Source organism: Carcharodon carcharias, chromosome 11 (assembly GCF_017639515.1).
Source record: "Carcharodon carcharias isolate sCarCar2 chromosome 11, sCarCar2.pri, whole genome shotgun sequence".
Lineage (NCBI taxonomy): Eukaryota > Metazoa > Chordata > Chondrichthyes > Lamniformes > Lamnidae > Carcharodon > Carcharodon carcharias.
In genome coordinates this window covers 159,717,035-159,737,307 of record NC_054477.1, presented here as the reverse complement: position 1 = coordinate 159,737,307, position 20,273 = coordinate 159,717,035, and the positions used below count along the sequence as shown (strand labels likewise).

The window sequence follows — 20,273 nt, the reverse complement described above, 5'->3', positions numbered from 1 at the left end:
TAAGGCCCCGAGTTATTAGACTTTTCCACACTTTTCATGACACTACCGGATGTGTCAAAGTACTTTGCAGCCAATGAAGTATAATACCCAGGAAACCGTTTAAAAAGTGGGCAAGTACAAGTATCGTTTGGGCAGACAACAATAAGGAGAGGGGAGCCTTGACAGAGTACATCCATGGCAACTGTTTCCCACAGTCAAGAGTTGTGGCTGGTTTTGTACATGAGAATATCTATAGTCTGAATGTGGAATGAGCAAATGGTACGATGTAAACTAGAGATCCCTAGGACCAACATGACCAGATGCACATTATTTCTGTATATAGCTCAATTGTTATATCTCGTAGAAGAAATTATTTTATCCTGTGAATCAGTCCCTTTTCAGACTCAAGTTGTAAACTTAATGGACATTAATTCTGTTAAACATTACTAACATCAGGAGAGGGTGAAGAGGCTGTGGCTGTCTTCCCTAGAGCTGAGGAGTGACATGATGGAGATCTTTAAAATTAGGAATGGCATCGCTAGTGAGACAGGCGTTTCAGAACATGTTTTTCACTTGTGGGAAAATGAAAAACTAAGGGTGATAGATACAAAATAGTCATTCAAACATCTTCTAAGGAATTCAGGAGAAATTTCTTGATCTGCAGAATGATGAGGATGTGGAACTCGCTACCACTGGGAGTGGTTGAGATGAATGGTACAGATACATTTAAGAGGAAGTTAGATAAATACGTGAAGGAGAAAGGAATAACAGGATATGTTGATAGGTTGAGTGAAGAGGGGTGGGAGGAGAAGAATGAGAGAATTAATTAATGACATTTATACGGTGTCTAACGTTTTTTAGGTAATCACTGCTGTGATATAGGAAACACCATTATGGACTATTTGACCTGTTTCCATTGCTGTAAAACTCAATGTAACATTTGATTCCTGCATTTTGTTTGTGTTGTTCTCAGACCCCTGAGAAAGATGACAGTCGGAATGTTTCTTGCAGCCTTGGCATTTGTTGCTGCGGCTTTGGTGCAGATTCAAATTGATGTGAGTAGTGTAACACTGGGATTATAACGCTAACTTTCAGAACAAGGGGTGACTGCAGCTAAAGTGTTGGGCCAGTTCCAGTTCTTTTTAGTTTCAGAGTAACAAGGGGCTGATAATCCTCTCCCGACGATCTCTGGGAGCAACTTAGAGGCAGAGATGCACCACACCCTCAGCCTCCGAACCTTCTGCAAGGATCCAAAAATAACATGACAGGCCTGCTCTGGGTGTTAGCAGGGTTGCCAACCCTCCAGGGTTGCTGTGGAATCTTCAGGAATTAATAATCAATCTCCAGCAAATTGTTGTGAGCAAACCTGGGACAAAAACTCAGAAGCTAAACTGGACCAGCCATATAAATACTGCAGCTACAAAAGAAGGTCAGAGGCTGGGAATTCTGCAGAGAGTAACTCACCTCCTGTCTCCCCAAAGCCTGTCCACCATCTACAAGGCAAAAGTCAGGAGTGTGATGGAATACCCTCCATTGCCTGGATGAGTGCAGCTCCCAAAACACTCAAGCTCAATTATCCGGGACCAAAGCAGCCTGCTTGATCAGCACCCCATCCAAACCTTCAACATCCACTCCCTCCATCACTGACATACAGTGGCAGCAGTGTGTACTGTCTACAAGATTCACTGCACCAATTCACCGAGGCTTCTTCAATAGCACCTTCCAAACCCACGACCTCTACCGCCTAGAAGGACAATTGCAGCAGATGCATAGTAAAAGCACCACCTGCAATTTCCTCTCCAAGCCACACACCATCCTGATTTGGAACAATATTGCCGTTCTTCCACTGCCTCCCTCCCTAACAGCACAGTGGGTGTACCTACACCACACGGACTGCAGCGGTTCAAGAAGGCGACTCACCACTGCTTTCTTGAGGGAAATCAAGGATGGGCAATAAATGCTGGCCTAGCCAGTGATGCCTACATCCTGTGAAAAAATAAATTAAAAAAATATTAAGGTAAATACCTTAACAATAGTTTTGTTTTAATTTTTTTGTTGTGGAGTATCTAAAAGACACTCGACACAATGTCAACTGTAGGTAGATTCAGCAGCAGTCCTTTATTGAGTGCAACTGTGCACATATGGGAAATGCTCTTTTAGAATGCTCTAAAAGAAATTCGAAGTTACAAAGCTTCTGTTGTTTATATATACCATCTTTGAGATAACTGATCATTAACTTACAATGTTCTTATCTTGTATGTCTAATTGTTACATCCTTAATTACAAACGAATTTACAAAATAAACATGGAATGACCCATTAATCATATGAACATACGAATTAGGAGGCCCCTCGAGCCTGCTCCGCCATTCAATAAGATCATGGCTGATCTGAATGTAACCTCAACCCCACATTCCTGCCTATCCCTGCAGTTCACCTCTGCAGTTCCAGATGAATTTGTAAAACAAGCACGGAATGACCTGGTCAAACAATATTCCAAAACATACACTTTGCTTATCTATCCTGATGTTTCACCCTGAGGTCAAGCTATCAGTTTATTACAGTATAACTCATTGGGTGGAATTTTCCCTGCCCACTGGTGTCGGACATAGTCGGTGGCACGAGTGGACAATATGACGAGATGGCCAAAAATCAGTTTGCAATTGTCTGCTCTGCCCATCAATGGGGGGTCATGTTTCCCGCCATCAGACATCAGGGACTTCATTATTATACATTAGAAGCCCAGCCCGCCAGAATCATCACCCCATGGTGGATCATCTGTGCTGACATGTTTCCCAACAGCATATATAAGGAGTGCACCTGGCAGGATGCACTTCACTCGGGACTTCAAGGTTTGTTTGTCTACCTTGCTTTGGGCTACACTCGCTGTCATCAGCGCCAGGCTTCACAGGCAGCACCACATCACTTTTAGGGGTGCCCACGGGCACCTACCTACCAGACCAGCCGTAAGGCAGGGGGGTCTTTTCAACGGCTGCAGGACCAGGGCTTGTTTGGGGAAAGGGGAGAAGTGGCCTCAGGCAAGGGAAGGGGCTGCAGGGTGAGGGCTGTACTGGGGAAGGAGGGTATCCCAGAGTGTGTATGGGGGTACATGTTAATCTGTGCAAGGCCTCAAGATGGTGAGGGCTGAGGAGGCAGTCTCCAGAGGAGATGAGGCCAGATGGAGATGTGAGGGTGTGTGTGTGAGAGAGTGAGTGGTGATGTCCCTTGAGCTGGCAGTGAGTGAGATGCCAGTGAATGTGTGATGGGCTTGAGTGTGTGAGTTTAGAGGGATGAGATGGTTGCCTTACCCTGGCTGCACAGATGAGATCATTCATCCTCTTTCTGCACTGGATGACCAACCTCTCCTGTGCAGCGTTGGCACTGACTACCTCTGCCATCACTTCCCAAGCCAGAGTGGAATGTGCTGCCTGAAAGGGTGATGGAGGCAGATTCAATAGTTACTTTCAAAAAGGAAATTGGATCAATGCCTGCGCTGGCTCTTTGAAAGGGCTGTCCAGTAGTCCCATTTTCCTGCATTTTCCTCACAGCCTGCAAATCCTTCCCCTTAAAAAACATTTATCCAGATCACAGCAACTTGCTGCATAAAAAAAATTATCTTCCTCTCCCCCTCTGACTCCTTTGCCAATTACCTTAAGTCTGGGTCCCGCTAGTTACCAAGCTTCCTGCTACTAGAAACAGTACTGACACTATTAAAATTGTTACTGCTTTTTGAGCCTTTCTATTAAATTTCCCCTTAAGCTTGGATAAACCCAAAGTATTGTTCCAACGGATGCTGGAAATCAAACTAAAACAGAAAATGCTGGAAATGCTCAGCAGGTCTGGCAGCATCTGAGGAGAGTGAAACAGAGTTAACGGAGTCATCTGCTCAATGAATCTTTGTCCACTTAACCTCTCTGTTCAAAGGGGGAAAACCCCAGCTTCTTCAGTCCCTTCACATAATATTATAACACTTTGTATTGGTTCATAATCCTGGATATTAAGCCATTCTATTTGTGCAAGTATTTACTTCTCTTTTGAGAGCATGCCATTCTTGTGAGGTAACAACTGGATGGGAATAAAGCTGAGAAGAACCCAAGATCACCCTTTACACAATTCTGTTTCTACCCTCCCCCACCCACTTGCAAATACTCTTGCCACTTATTCTGTGTAAAGCTAAGAACTCAAGTGAAATAAAATCCTTGGGATTACAGCACAAAAGGGGGTCATTCAGCCTTTGTGGGTTGTTCAATTGGGAATATTGATTCTCTCTACAAATGAAGGAAAGCTCAAAGTCTTTCTAGATCTCTAGTCATGACAATGTCCTCGATCCTTTACACCAGATCCAATTTACTTCTTGAATACAGACAGTTTATGATTTCAAAAGGAACTTGGAGAGGTACTTGAGGGAAATAAATTTGCAGGATTATGGAGATAGAGGGGGGAATGGGCAGCCTGGATTGCTCTACAGAGAGCCGGCATGGACTCAATGGGCTGAATGACCTCCTTCTGTGCCATAATGATTCTATGACTAATCCTGCCCTGTCTCTGAATGAAACTAAAAATGATCATTAGAAAATGTGTAACTAGGATCTTCAGAGCTGTGTGACCAGTGAAGACCTCATTGTAACCCCTTTAAGGAAGCTTTCCTTTTAGTCACCAAGACATTTTTTTAAAATTAAAAACACAATTGCACCCTGTTGATGGAATTAATATCGTATAGGTGACAAATGTTCAGTGTAAGTGTGTCGGTCTCAATTGCCATTAGGTTGAAGCTGTATGTTCCTATCTGCATCTTCTGTCTTTTTCTTGCAGAAAACTCTTCCAACCTTCCCTACCAGTCAGCAAAGCCAAATTAAATTCCTGAACCTCGGCGTTTCAGCAGTCAAGGTAACACTGGACGGAGATCCCAAGTCTCATTCACTGAGCCCATCAGAGGTACGTAGTATTGATGAGTGCCTTCCACCAATCAGACTTTACATCCAGCAATGTGTCATACTGAACTCATTCAGAAAACACAATCGGCTCCCAAATATTCTATTAAAGAAATGTTTATACATATGTAAACATTCATTGAATCTTAGAACACTATTGTAAGGCTATTTGTATTTGGAGACTATTTGTCCCAGTGTACCTATGCTAGTTCTTTTAAAAAAAAAATTCTATTAGCCTCAATCCCCCTGCTCTTCCTCCACAGCCCTGCAAACATTTCCTTTTCCAGTTCCCTTATGAAATTTGAATTTGTTTTCACTGCTTTTTTTTTCCCTATTCTTTTCCAGGACGTGGGCATCACTGGCTGGGCCAGCGTTTTTATTGTCCATCCCTAATTGCCCTTGAGAAGGTGGTGGTGAGCTGCCTTCTTGAACCGCTGCAGTCCATGTGGTGTAGGTACACCCACAGTGCTGTTAGGGAGGGAGCTCCAGGGTTTTGCTCCTGCAACAGTGAAGGAACGGCGATATCGTTCTTTCAGGCAGTACATTCCCTCTCTGATTTTTATGTTAGTTACCTGAAATTTGTGTCCTCTGGTGACCGATCCTCCTGCCACTGGAAAGAGTTTCTCTTTATTTACCCCTATCAAAACCCTTCATGATTAAATCTCTCCTTTGCCTTCTCTAAGCAGAACAATCCCAGCTTCTCCAGTCTCATTGTGAAATGTGGACTTTGTTGTCAAGCATTAAAACCTTAAATTAATTCACAGTATCTTAGAATCACGCAACATAGATGAAGGCCATTCAGCCTACTCTGCCTGTGTTGGCTCTTTGAAAGAGCTGTCCAATCAGTTTCACTCTCATACTCTTTCCTCATGATCCTGCAATTTTTTCCCTTTCAAGTATTAATCCAAATTCCCTTTTGAAGGTTGCTATTAAATCTGCTTCCACCATCCTTTTAGGTTGCACATTCCAGATCACAGCAACTTGCTGTGTGTAAAAAAAAATAAATAATTTTGCAACTGTATCAAAATTAGGATGATTAAAGGACGAGAATCGGTTTAATTTCCAGTTAATGATTTCAAACCTTTTTGTCACTTTGCTATAAACACTTCATCAGAGTAAAGGCACAGGTTGACCTCCTCTTGGGAGCCACCATTTAGTAAGAAATTAGTGATGATTCTCCCTTTGTGTTCTGCTGTTGGGCTGCAGAATGAATTATGAGTGCACCTGACCTAATGATTCCAGGTCTGTGCCCCCTTTTGGCATAGGCCTGTTCCCAGTAGGGCCTTACAAGGGATGCATGGGGAGTATTCAGGATTATAGCTACATCCCTGTGGTTACACTCCTAAGTCACCTGCATCCTGGAAAAACAGCAGCATCTTGAATTTATATAGCACCCATAACATTCCAATGTATTATCAAATGCAATTTACACCAAGCCACATAAAGTGATCATGAGACAGTTGACCAAAAAACTTGGCCAAAGAGCTAGGTTTTAAGGAGAGTCTTAAAGGAAGAGAGAGAGAGGTCAAGGGAAGGAATCCCAGAGCTTAGGGTCCAAGCAGCCGAAGGTACAGCCACCAATTGTGGATAGATGAAAATTGGGGCTGTGCTAGAGCAGTTAGTTCTGGGACTTATCCTTGAGTTGCGGTTGTTACAGTAATGTTGGGGTTTTCCACAGCTGTGTGATAGGCAGGAGTCCCAAGCATATTGAAGGCCTGTTGGTATATGAACAAGTTAAAAAATGAAAAAGGAGACTTGTGTTGCTACAGCACCTTTAATGACCTCAGCACCACCCAGTCATTGTTGTAATGCAAGAAATATAGCATCCAATTTGCACACAGGAAGCTTTCTCAAACTGCAAAGTGATAACGACCAGATGCTCTGCTTCAGTGGCGTTGTTTGAGGGACAAATATTGGCCAGGACACAAGGGAGAACTCCTCTGCTTTTCTTCAAAGTAGTGTTATGGAATTTTTTTTCAATTCACTTGAGAGGGCAGATGAGATCTCAGTTTAACATCTCACTTTAAAATATGGCACCTCTGATACTGCAGTACTCTCTCAGTACTGCATTTGAATGTCAGGCTAAATTTTTGTCCTCAAGTGTCTGGAGTGAGATTCAAACCTACTTGACCCTTTCTGAATCAAAGTGCTACCAACTGAGCCACAGGTGGTGCACTTAAGGAGGTGTGTGCCTTGGTGGGGACCCTCCAGGTGAAGGTGTTCCCAGGAGTGTCGCTACTCTTGTCCTTCTCAGGTGATGAATCATGAGGGCTGGGTGGTTCTGTCAAAGCAAACCTAAATCCACAATAGATAGAAGTACAAAACAGCTGATACCATTAAAAACAAACTAATATCTTTTCAATTTCTGCTTACTTTGTCAATCTAATACCTAGCTTCTTCTTTTCCAGGCAAGTGAATATATCCTCATGACAGGAAACAGTGGAAAGACTGCTTCTGTTCAGTATGAAGGCAACACACAAATGTTTTCAATTGCAACTGGTAACGGAACTCGTCACACGCTCCTAATGACAAACATTCAGAACATTGAAGTGGAATTGGTTAGTGAAAATCTGGATAACAATGGGCAAAATGCAAGCGTCACTGTGATTCTTAGTTTGTTAAAGAAAACATGCTGAATACTTTGACAGGAATATTTCTTAAATATGAATTTCTATTTTTGCAACAAATATATCATCTAGATTGGGAATAAAAATGTGACATCTGTAAGTGCAATGAGACAGGTAGACTGCCACATCAGTTCCAGTAACTCACTTTGAACTTAAGGGCCATTTTCTGTCCATCCTGAATTTTTAGGCCAGTGGGAAGGTTTCCCAGGTGTGGGGGAAGCCCAAAAATTATTGGGTTTAGGCCATGGGCAGGAAGGGGTGGTGGTGGGATGTGCCTCCGTCAGAAGCCCCCTTCTAACATTGGGCCCCTTCCCCACTTAAGGTCCGGTGGCCACCAGTACTAATGTGAAGTATGAAATGTGTTTGACTTGTTACAAACGAGTGTTCATCTTTAAAGGAAACAGCCAATAATTTAGGGCAAGTTGGCAATTTCACTTAGAGAAACCACAGGATGTTTGATGTAGAAATTTCATAGTGACGAAGACACATTATTGGTGTAAGGTGAGGGACCTTTATTCAAAGTTTCTAAGTCATGCTTTACTGGCCAATACCTTATTGATATAAGAACAAGTGATGAAATGTTTCCAGCCACAGCAATGAAAATCTCTTCCTGAATGAATGCAAGAAATCAGATTATAGAATGGTCTTCTTTAAACCAAGGAAGACGTGTACCACCTGCCTACATTTTATCTATTGGATCATAATGACATGGGTAACCGCTCTGACATTAATTATACTTCAATTTTTGTGTTAATCACAGGGAAATTGGTCCGGGTTAACAGATGAGTTTACATTCTGGAAACATAGGCCTGAATATTTCGGATGGTGGGGTTTCCTGTCCCACCATCCGAAGTGTCGGTGGGGAACAATAACCACCCCCGCTGACACCGTCTTCCCCGCAGCCATTTCACAATCGAATGAGCGTCAGTTGGCTGCAGGTGGCACTTCTGCCCCTCACTTAGGAGGAAGTCCCGCCTTAGAGAGCCGCTGGCCAATCAGATTGGCCGGCAGCTCTCCAGCCCCTGCAGCAACAAGAGCTCCAGTGGACAGAAGAGGAAGTGCATGAAGATGACAGAGCCAAAGTCCCAGGGACTGGTCAGCAAGGTAGTTTCTCAGGGTCCCAGAGCATCGAGGGTAGGGAAGGCTTGGGGAAGTGGAATGTGGGCGAATAGGGTGTTGGGGCAAGAGGCCGAGGCAGGGGAGGCAGCTCCAGTGGCCACCAGACTTTAGGGGGTGGCGCCCAAAGTTAGAAGGGGACTTCTGATGGAGACCCCCCCCCACCCACCCCTTCCATCCTTCTCGCCCAAGTCCTAAACCCAATCATTTTTGGGCTTCCCCAATGCCCAGGAAATCCTCCCACCAGCCTAAAAATTGAGGATGGGCGAGAAATGACCATTAAGTGGCTTCAATTGGGACAAGGGTAGGCAGCCCATCCGAGGTCTTGCCCACTCCAGTGTAAAATCGCCAGGAGGTCGGGGTGGGTGGGAACCCAGAGGGAAGCCCGTTCCTTCTATTTCCCCCTATCCCCCACCTCCCACTCTAAAAACCCACCAGTGGGGGGAGCATGAAATTTAGGCCAGAGTTTAGCCAGTGTCCTTCCATATGTTCTTACACCATATGCTTTGAACTGGAGTGCTGCTGTGACATATACTTCTAATTAAAGTGATGTTAGCTCATAGATTGCTGCATGTCACAGGATAAGGCATGTTCTGCCTATGTTCTTCTACACATAGTTTGGACAGATTATCTGTAACATTGTTTACTAAAGGAAAGCAGGTGATTCTCTCAGCAACAAAAACAGAACTTTTACTATCCAAGTGGAATAGTTGCCTGATGGGCCTTATGCCTTAGCATGTGGGACAGGCCTGATGGCCCAGATGGTCTCTTCCTGCCCATCAATTTTGTTCATTTTGTACATATGATACGCTAAATTTGAAATGCACGAGTTATGATTTTCACCAGATTCTGGTTCGATTTTCGAGTAATTCAGCAGTTTAGACCCCTGGGAATAAACCAACAAATTGCTTAGGCGATGGAGAGTAGGGATTATATTCACTGAGGCTGGGAACTTGTATTTGGAGCAACCACAAGAGCAAATCTGTGCCCCTCCTCCTCTGGGTAACACAGTGGATCTTCACTCATAGACATTATAGCCCACCCCCTGCCCTTATTAGATGTTGTTTTATCGCCCTCTCCCAAACTGAATGTAGGTAAATGATGCCAGGGTCTTCCTTATGTAGGGTTGAGCTGAATACGTGAGGGTTCATTAGAATAATTACATCACCAGCTTGGAATAAATGAACTGCTGATTGTGTAGCTACAATAGTTGATGAAGTTAATGTAATAATCTCTGACTTTGTTTTGACAGCTCGACGATATTAAAGCAAAACCAGAGGAAGGGAAAAATGCAATCAGGTAGTCTTCTCCATACTGGCTATCCTCACACCCTGCTCATCTGAAACTCTGCTGCCTGTATCCTAACTCATACTAAGTCTCGTCCACCCATCAATGTAACTTGCTGACCTACGTTGGCTCCTGACCCAACAACACCTTGCATTTAAATTCCTTGATTTCAAATCCCTCCATGGCTTTGTTCCTCAGTATCTCTGTAGCCTCCTCCAGCTCTACACCCTTCCCTAGATCTCTGCACTCCTCCAGTTCTGGCCTCTTTAACATCCTTGATTTTAACCACCTCACGATTGGCAGCTGTGCCTTCAGCTGCCTGGACCCTAAGCTCTGGAACTCCCTCCCTAAACTTCTCCACCTCGCTCGCTCGCTCTTTCACTCTCTCACTCTCTCTCTCGCTCTCTCACTCTCTCTCTCCTCCTTTAAGACACTCCTCAAAACTTGTCTCTTTGCCCAAGCTATTGGTCATGTTCCCTAAAATCTCCTCTATGTGATTATGTGTGAGATATTGCTCAAAAATGTTTCAATGAAGCACTTTAGGACACTTCACTATGTTAAAGGTGCTAGATAAATACATGTTGTTGTTGAATGCTATGCTTCTCTTGGGCCTATTTTTGCTATTCTGAACTCAGTGTATTCATCCTGATTCTCTAGTATTCCTATATTTCACATTTAATATTTTTGAAAGTAATTAAATATGGTCTCTTTCCAGATTTGTGACTGCACTGGCAAATATCACCAGCATCACAATGGATGGCACTGATCTTGGAAGTTTGAACAAATTATCTGCATCAAATTATTCATTGTTTTCTAGAGGAAAGTAAGTGATTCAGTAACAAGAACAGATCTTTCACTATCCCGAGTGAAACAGTTGCCTGATGGGCCCAGTGCCTTAGCACTGATGGTCTCTTCTTGTCTGTCAATTTTGTTCATTCATAGAAATAGGCCTTCTCTGAAGCTCTAAAATAGCTTTACCAATGCAAGGAACGATCTGTGTGGTAACTGTTGGATCACATATGTTGTTGGGATTGCCCTCTTGTTCTATTTCATTTTGTTCCTTCAAACACAGGATACATAGACCTCAATCATAACAACTGCAAAATCATGTCTGTAATAAGCGCATGTTAAATGATCCAACATGTGTACTCGGGTATGTCATACTACTGATCCATTATGTATATGAGTTTTTATTGAGCTCATAATTCACTATAAGGACTCAGATAAATCACACTCCACAATCCAGTATGACTACAACATACAATGGTTCACTTAAAACTCTTATACCAATTCTACCTTTGGTCTCTACAATTCATGTACAATACCACTCAAACACAATTCATCGAAAAACCCACAAAGGATTAACAACCTGGAGCCAGGAAGATGCACTTAGCTCATCTGAACCCCTTCTAATCATTTGTTACCATGGATATATGGTCCAATTAAGCTCTTCTAATCATTTTATTATTATAAACACTGTGACCAAACCAACATCTCCAAGGCCATCAAGACACGGATAAAAGACATTTCCACATTCCTTCATCCCCTCACCCTTGCCTTAGGCCTGCTTCACAAAGAATCCCTGTTCATCCGAAAGCTGTTTTAACTCATCGTGGGAAGGACCCGTAAACAGTCCAGGACAATAAGCTACATTGTGTTGAAAACCACGTCCCCCCTGACCCGCCAACCCCCTCCCCCATTCCCACAATGTTCACAAAGACACAGAATATCACTCCAGTGTTAGTTACATCAATACATTTGACTTGATGAGAGGGAGATCAGTCCAATTAAGCAAATGGGTTACATTCTGGAAGCATATTGTAAAGTCTATGACACTTTATATAACCTTAGGCTTTGGAAAGAAATGCTGTTGCACTACATAACTCCAACTACAACAATGTTGTCTCACTGTCCATCAGAGGATAAGGCATATCCTGTCATGGCAACATGAAATATGAGATTCATTAGTCACTTCCATGTAGTTTAATTTTAATTTACAAGCTATTCTGTAATTTAAACCCTGGATGATTAAGAAGGAAAATAGGGAATTGGTTAGGAGGTAGAGGGCAGAGGGTAGGGATAATGGACATATGCTCCATTTGGCAGAATGTGGTTAGCTGTGTTCCCGCTTCAAGAACTGCTTCCCACTGGGAGTTCAGGATCTCTGAATTAATCCCATTGTTCCTGAAGATTGTCTTGAATTTGGTTGCAGAAACACAGGAGGCCAAGGAGAGAAAGACAGGGATTGAGGATCAGAACTAAGAGTGGTTAATGCAACCAGTCTTTGCTGAGTATGTTGTTGAGTGTGAAATATTCATGGTTGAGTTTCTAATTATGTTATCTATTTGGTTTAGGAAAAATATCACATATACCATAAATGGAAAGAAATGTTCGCAAATGTCAAAGGAATTTGGTTTTGGAAGCTCTTACACGATCATCATTAATGGAGAGGTGGGTAGTTCATGAATGGCCTGTTGGTTCCCATTCATAGGAAAATATCTTTGAATCTTATTCATAAAAATGTTTCTCCAAGCAAAAGCCACCATCTCTAACTCTGTGACCTCCTCCAGTCTGACAACTCCCAGAGATCTCTACACTCCTCCAATTTTAATCGCTCCTTCATTGGCAGCCATGATCTAATTGAAGGACAGAAGAGATTGAGGGACTGAATGGCCTCTGCCTTTTTGCTGTGTTCCTAAGATGCATATTTACAGGGCTTAAAGGCTTTTTCAAGTTGGCAGGCAGTGAATAGTGGAATGCCGCAGAGATCAGTACTGAGGCCTCCGCTACTTACAGTCTATATTCGGTGTTAAATAAAGAGATAGAGAGTAATGTATCTAAGTTTTCTGATGATACTAAGCTAGGTGGAAAGGTAAGCTGTGGGGAGGACACAGAGCGGCTGCAAAGAGATACAGACAGATTAAGTGAATGGGCAACAAGATGGCAGATGGAGTATAATGTAGGCAAGTGTGAAGTTATTCACTTTGATTGTAAGAATAGAAAAGCAGAATTTTTAAAAACAGATATGAAACTTGAGTCAAAAACAGAATTACCTGGAAAAACTCAGCAGGTCTGGCAGCATCGGCGGAGAAGAAAAGAGTTGACGTTTCGAGTCCTCATGACCCTTCGACCGAACAATGTCACACGAGATGGGACATGTTAATAATAAACACATAAAATTTATTACATTTTTAAAAAACGGACATGAAACTTCATCCCGCCAGTGGATGAAGTTTCGTGAATAATCTGGAGCCTGTTGGGGAGGGGCCATTGACAGCTGATTTCGCTGTCCGCCCGCCTTTCTAAAAATTTAAAGGGACCGGGATGACATCGGGGATTCCTCCCAACCTCATCCCGTTTCATTTTCCCTCGGCGAGCGGACCCCGCCCCCAAATCACTGAGGGGGAAATCCTGGCCAAGGAATGCAGTAAGTTAGCATATAGCTGCAGCAAACAATTAGAAAGGCAAGTGGCATGTTGGTCTATATTGCAAGGGGATTGGAGCACAAGAATAAAGAAGGTCTTGATACAATTCTACAGGGTTTTGGTGACGCCATGTCTAGAATACTGTGAGCAGTTTTGGCCAGCACATTTAAGAAAGGATATACTTGCATTGGAGGTGGTACAGTGAAGGTTCACTAGATTGGTCCCTGGGATGAGGGGATTGTCTTATGATGAGAGGCTGAGTAAATTGGGTCTATATTCTCTGGAGTTTAGAAGAATGAGAGGTGATCATCGGTGGTGTAGTGGGAAATTTTGAGGTGCAGAAGCTCTAAAAAAATGTGTTGGCCATATCATTTCTAAATCTACTATTACGTTGTTCTCCTATGTGTCAATCATTTGAGTTCCCAAACATCAGTAAAACTGCTTTTTAAGTTAAAAATATTCATTCCGGTAGGCATTTTATTTCAAACCATGTGTCATTTCAAATCATTTGTCTTCAGCATAGCTAGAATTTCATTATGCAACAGTTTAATTATTTAATTCAAGTCTATTAAAAACATGAATTACAGAAAATTTTACTTGCAGGATATGGAACAAAACTGGGTAGAGTTAAGATATGTATGGATCAGCCATAATGTAACTGAATGGCAGAACAAGCTCAATGGGTTAAATGGCCTACTCTTGTTCCTATGATGCTATCCACATGTCAATGAGTGGGGCTTGTGAACCTTAGGAATTCTCTACCACAGAGGGTTGTGGATGCTCCATCGTTGAATACATTTTAGGCTGGGGTAGACAGATTTTGGGTCTCTCAGGGAACTAAAGGATACAAGGGGCAGGCAGGAAAATGGAGTTGAAGGCCAAGATCAGCCATGGTTGCTTTGAATGGCAGGGCAGACTCAACAGACCAAATGGTCTACCCCTGCTCCTATTTATTGTATTCTTGAGTTTTTTATGTTCTTACTGTATCCAGCCTTTCTTATTCAGGCATGGTTAATGTAGGTACAGTGACTTTCAAGATGTGTTAAATTTTTTTCCACGTTGGTGACTATGTTGTACATTTTGCCTGTTCAGTGTCCCACAGGAAAAGCTAACTTAAGGTACATTGAAGACATCAAACCAAACTCTGTTCATATGGCATGGCAGATTCCTCAGTACCTTCTTATCACAAGTGGTGAAGTGGTTTTCTCCGTCACTGGTCTAGCATTCGCCTACTCACAGGTAATGACAAAAGATTTTGAGCATTGTGCATTTCCAGGATATCAACTGTTCAGTGTCTGAAGGTTGTGCCGCAATCAGAAAGAACAGAATGAGAGGAAAGGTTTGAGCCATTAAAACTTCATCATTCCAAGGGACCAATGCACCTTCAAAGCTTCCAACAGGAGCTAATGATCTGACATTTTATCCAGCTTGACAAACACCCAATATTGTGCCAGATATTACTAAATCCTGAACAGTTATGTTCCACAGATCAGTGATCAAGGATAACATCAATGATCTTCTATGGTGTATTTCTAAGCTTCAACCCTCTTGGTAACCTAATAGCATTGATCACTTATTAAGCAGGAACTAATATACTTCAGGAGGATGTCAATAGTTTAATGGATTGGACAGCAAGATATCAGGTGAAATGTAATGTGGATTAGGCATAGAGGGGATGTTACTGATTTAGTCAGCCAGAGGGTTGGAACTAACTAAAGACATGAATTGAAATCCTACAATTGCAGCTAGGGAATTTGAATGCAGTTAATGAAACAAATCTGGAATAAAAAAACTAGTATCAGTAACAGTAACCTTTAAATTAATGCATCGATGTAAAAACCCACCTGATTCACTAATGATCTTCAGGGAAGGAAATCTGCCATCCTTACCTGGTCTCGCCTATGTGCGACTCCAGATCCACAGAAATGAGGTTGACTCTTAATTGCCCTCTCCAATGGACGAGCAAGCCACTCAGTTGTATTCAAGAAAGCGGCTCACTGTCATCTCAAGGGTAATTAGGGATGGGCAATAAATGCCCACATCCCACGATTGAATTTAAAAAACCTAGAATTTACAGCACAGGAGCAGGATATTCAGCCCAACTGGTCTGTGCTGGTGTTTACCCTCCACATGAGACTCTACCTACTTAATCTCATTCTAGTATATGAGGGAGAAAGGAATAGAAGAATATGCTGACTGGATGAGATGAAGTAGGGTGGGAGGAAGCTGGTGTGGAACATAAACACCAGCATAGACCAGTGGGGCCGAATGGCCTGTTTCAGCACTGTAAGTTCTATCCAATTCTCTGGGAAATGCTGTGGTAACACTCTTTTGTTCATTAAATTACCTAAGAAAAAAAAGTAATTGTATCCTCTTTATCTTCCAGCATTTTTATCACCATATTAAGAATTATAGAATGTTTTTACCTCTTGTCACACACCAGAGGAGTCTTTTTTTTTATTAATTTCTGTTTTATGTTTTCTAGGCACCTTCCAACATGAAATCAGTACTCCAGGCTGGTTGGCTTTTGACCAATGCGGTTGGTAACATTATCGTGTTAATAGTAGCAGAAGCTTCAACTATTCAGGAGCAGGTATGTGAATAATGGGAACTAAGCAAAACCACCTGGCAATACTGTGTGCTGGGTCACAATGTTAGATTCAATGATGCAGCATTGGATAAATACTCCCCACAATATCCCTCACACCAACCCCTTCCCCCTCCCCCCAGAATCTGACATTTTGTCCAGCTGAGTTTGGGCCTACAGTGTAAGAAAATTAGTAGCAAATTGCAAATCTTACTCAGAAACCACAGAATGTCCACTGAGGAATGGTGTCAATCAACTGAGATGTAGAAATGTAACACTGGTGTAATTGATGTCTTTACCTGAATGTTGGGGCTGAGGGGCATTGCTTTGGCAGTGTAGAGAGCACTTGGCTCTGCATCTAACAGTACTGGTCTTTCTCCTTGAGAATACGGTGTGTTAATAGGAACATAGGAGCAGGAGTTGGCCATTCAGTCCATCAAACTTGCTTTGCCATTCAATATAATCATGGTCCATCATCAATGCCTTCAATGCCTTTTTCCCACACTATCCCCATATCCCTTTACATCATTGGGATTTAGAAATCTGTCAATCTCTGCTTTAAACATACTCAATGACTGAGCTCCCACAGCCCTCTGGGATAGAGAATTCCAAAGCTTCACAACCCTCTGAGTAAAAAAAATTCTCCTCATCTCGGTCTTAAGTGGTTTTCTCCTTATTTTGAAATTGTGTCCCCTGGTTCTATACTCCCCAACCAGGGGAATCATTTTACCTGTGTCTACCCTGTCTGTCCCATTAAATGTTTTGTGGGTTTCAATGGGATAACCTCTCATTCTTCGAAACTCTAGAGAATACAGGCCCAGTTTCCCCAATCTCTCTTCATAGGACAGTCCCGCCATCCATGAACCTTTGTCGCAGACCCCCTATGGAAATAATATCCTTCCTAAGGTAAAGGGACCAAAACTGCACACGGTACTCTAGGTGCGGTCTAACCAAGGTTTTATATAATTGAAGAAAGACATCGCTACTCATGTCAAATCCTCTTCCGATTAAGGCTGACATTCCATTAGCCTCCTAATTGCTTTCTATATCTGCATGTTAGCTTTCAATGACTTATGGAGAAGAATATCCCAGGCCCTCTGCATATCTACACTTCCTAATCTATTACCTTTTAAGAAATACTCTGCACATCTGTTCCTCCTAACAAAGTGGATAACCTCACATTTTTCCACATTATGTTCCATCTGCCATGTCCTTGCCACTCACTAAGTCTGTCCCAATCCTCTTGAAGCCACTTTGCATCTTCCTCACAACACACATTCCTGCCGAGCTTTGCGTCATCCGAGAACTTAGAAGTATTACATTTGGTCCCCACATCCAAATCGTTGGTGTTATACTGTGAACAGCTGGGGCCCAAGCACTGACCTTTGTGCTGCTCCACCACTCTCTGTTTTCTGCCTATTAACCAATCTTTAATCCCCCTATCCCATGTACTTTAATTTTGCTAATCAACCTCCTGTGGGGCAAATCATCAAAAGCCTTCTGAAAATAGCATTGAAGAATGCCTTGTGGGTCACACAGGCAGCAGCCTGACTACAGGAACATTTCTCCACACCAGCAACGCAACCCCCCCCCCAACCCCCCAACACTCACATACACACACACAACCCACCCACCCACCCCCCCCCCCCCACCCTGCTACCAACCACAAGCCATATTGTGGCAGCATCGGCGGAGAAGAAAAGAGTTGACGTTTCGAGTCCTCATGACCCTTCGAGCTCGAAGGGTCATGAGGACTCGAAACGTCAACTCTTTTCTTCTCCGCCGATGCTGCCAGACCTGCTGAGTTTTTCCAGGTAATTCTGTTTTTGTTTTGGATTTCCAGCATCCGCAGTTTTTTTGTTTTTATACAAGCCATATTGTGTCTGGATCAGGAACAATTGGGAATGTTGTAGCGGAACATAAATAACCTCAGGATCAGTAATATGACTTTCTGGATTTAGCTGCTTGTTGACCAAGGCATCAAACGGTGAAAGTGGCTTGCATAGAGCAAAATCCAAAAGAAATTCCAGGCTTTCAAGTTCATTGTCAGCAGGCTTGGTGTCACATGGCAATAATTCTGTCTGGTGTGCATTGTGTTAATGGACCCCAACATGGAATGAAAGCCATATACCGCCTAATGTGACTGGAACACTGATAATACAAGAGGTTCCTGTTGACCCGCTGTATAAATGGACGGCAGTTCTTTTTTGTTTTGCACTTTATGTCACGCAGGACAGAACCCACATTGTCGCTAAGCTGTGAGTATGCCTGGGGACGTGCGGCAATCTGGAAGGTACAGCACATTCAAACGAACAGGCAGTGCAAAGCAAACCAGATTTAGGGGGAGCATTAGATAGAAGTGGATTGATTGCATTGCTAATCATCATTGTCTTTTCTTCCTTGCACAGTGGGCTGAGTACATCTTATTTGCCGCGCTGTTGATAGCTGTTTGCATAGTGTTCGCCACCATGGCCTATTTCTACACTTACGAGGATCCGTTGGAGATAGAGACTGGGCTTGCAGAGGAGGAAGCAGCAAAGAAGAAAGCAGAGGAATTAGAGAAAGAGCCCACCTACGAGAATGGAACTGTTCAATCAAGTCTCTAAAACGTAGCAAACCGAACACTCTTAAATTTAACCAGATGTCACATCGGCACAGATGGAACTTACAGACTGAGAATAACTCACCTTGAGTCAGCCGCTACCTCTGTAAGAGATACGACGGGACACCTGCCTTGATTTCCTGGTATAATAAAAGCAAAATACGGTGGATACTGGAAATCTGAAATTAAGAACAGAAAATGCTGGAAAAACTCAACAGGTCTGACAGCATCTACTGAGAGAGAAGCAGAGTTAACGTTTCAAGTCAGCATGGTGCTTCTTCCGATTTCTTAAGAAGCATCATACGGACTCAAAACATTAACTCTGTTTGTCTTCCCACAGATGCTGTCAGACCTGCTGAGTTTTTCCAGAATTTTCTGGTTTTATTTTATCGATCTCCTGGCAATTGTGTTAGCCGTCCCTCACAGTGAACGTCTTTTTCCATATCCTTTCACATATACTAGCCAATGTTTCAGTATTATAAATAAACCTGGAATATGTTTGAGGAAATAAATAGTAAACACATGGCACTGAAATGGCCATCGCAATGTTCAGCATTCTCATATTTTTTGATGCCTGATATTCAACTTCACAACCCAAGAATCAAATGCTTACCATTTCATGTGAGACACATTTACAATTCTCATTATTTTTTTTTTAACCAAGATATTGTAATTTTCAAGGATATATTTGTTGTTGTTAATTCTGAATATTATTGCACAAACTTTAAATATCAAAGGGAATTGAAAGGCTAGTGATCTACCCACTCCCAAAAGTATTTTAATAGGCTGGACCAAACTTCTTTGATGTCTTTTTTAAACTGGATGCTGCCCTTTTTCAGACAGACTTTGCCACAGTAAATATCAGAATAAATATCAGAAGACTGAGAGATTCCATTTGAAGCAATCGGAATGCTTGGTGAAGGAAGGATTATGTGGATAATGTATTTTCCAGAGTCATGATTGTTGAAGATGGTATCAAAGTTAATCATAAAGATATGTATATATGTGTATTCAAAGTCTGGTTTTCATTTTTAAAAATTATTTTCCTTAAATATCATTTACTTGTCTCATTTTCTGGAAAAAAAATTGTCCCTGAGATATTTTTACACATCAGCCAAATAGTTTGTGCAACCCGTTGTTGAAAAGATTTGTTCTTGAGATGTGGGCTTCGCTGGCTGGGCCAGCATTTATTGCCCATCCCTAATTGCCCTTGAGAAGGTGGTGATGAGCTGCCTTCTTGAACCACTGCAGGTACACCCACAGTGCTGTTAGGAAACGAGTTCCAGGATTTTGACCCAGTGACAGTGAAGGAACGGCCGATATCTTTCCAAGTCAGGATGGTGAGTGGGGGAACATGGAAATGGTGGTGTTCCCATGTAACTGCTGCCCTTGTCCTAGACGGTAGTGGACATGGATTTAAGAGATGTATAATGCCTTCCACCAATCGCTTGACCACTGGTTATTTAGTTGCCTGTTGCCCATTGTCATTGCACCCTAGAAAAAGTATAGCTCAAGGCTTCTGAACATTGTTCCAAATGACAAACCGATAACTTTGAACTCCAGTGGTTGGTACAGTAACTGATGAAATTACAATTTCTTGGCCCAAATGAAAGTGCAAAACTACATTTGGTAGGAATTCTAGAAGATTCCTCAGAACCGGTCCGTCACAGAACAGCCGATGGTAAATGCTAAGCTTGTCAAATCCCAAAGTGAAACTTGA

The 20,273-nt window shown here is 42.5% G+C and overlaps 1 protein-coding gene across 1 annotated transcript in view; it reads left to right on the top strand.

Moving 5' to 3' along the window:
• The window catches only part of LOC121284396 (solute carrier family 15 member 1-like), a 52,786-nt gene extending 33,223 nt beyond the window's left edge, over positions 1-19,563 (top strand). The window contains exons 15-24 of the mRNA XM_041199834.1: positions 953-1,034; positions 4,791-4,913; positions 7,318-7,467; positions 9,905-9,951; positions 10,655-10,762; positions 12,294-12,390; positions 14,457-14,603; positions 15,850-15,957; positions 18,360-18,751; positions 18,906-19,563. Of these exons, the coding sequence (XP_041055768.1) occupies positions 953-1,034; positions 4,791-4,913; positions 7,318-7,467; positions 9,905-9,951; positions 10,655-10,762; positions 12,294-12,390; positions 14,457-14,603; positions 15,850-15,957; positions 18,360-18,557 (1,060 nt within the window). The 3' untranslated portion in view covers positions 18,558-18,751; positions 18,906-19,563. The remainder of the gene's footprint in view (positions 1-952; positions 1,035-4,790; positions 4,914-7,317; positions 7,468-9,904; positions 9,952-10,654; positions 10,763-12,293; positions 12,391-14,456; positions 14,604-15,849; positions 15,958-18,359; positions 18,752-18,905) is intronic.
• The last annotated feature ends 710 nt before the right edge of the window (positions 19,564-20,273 follow it).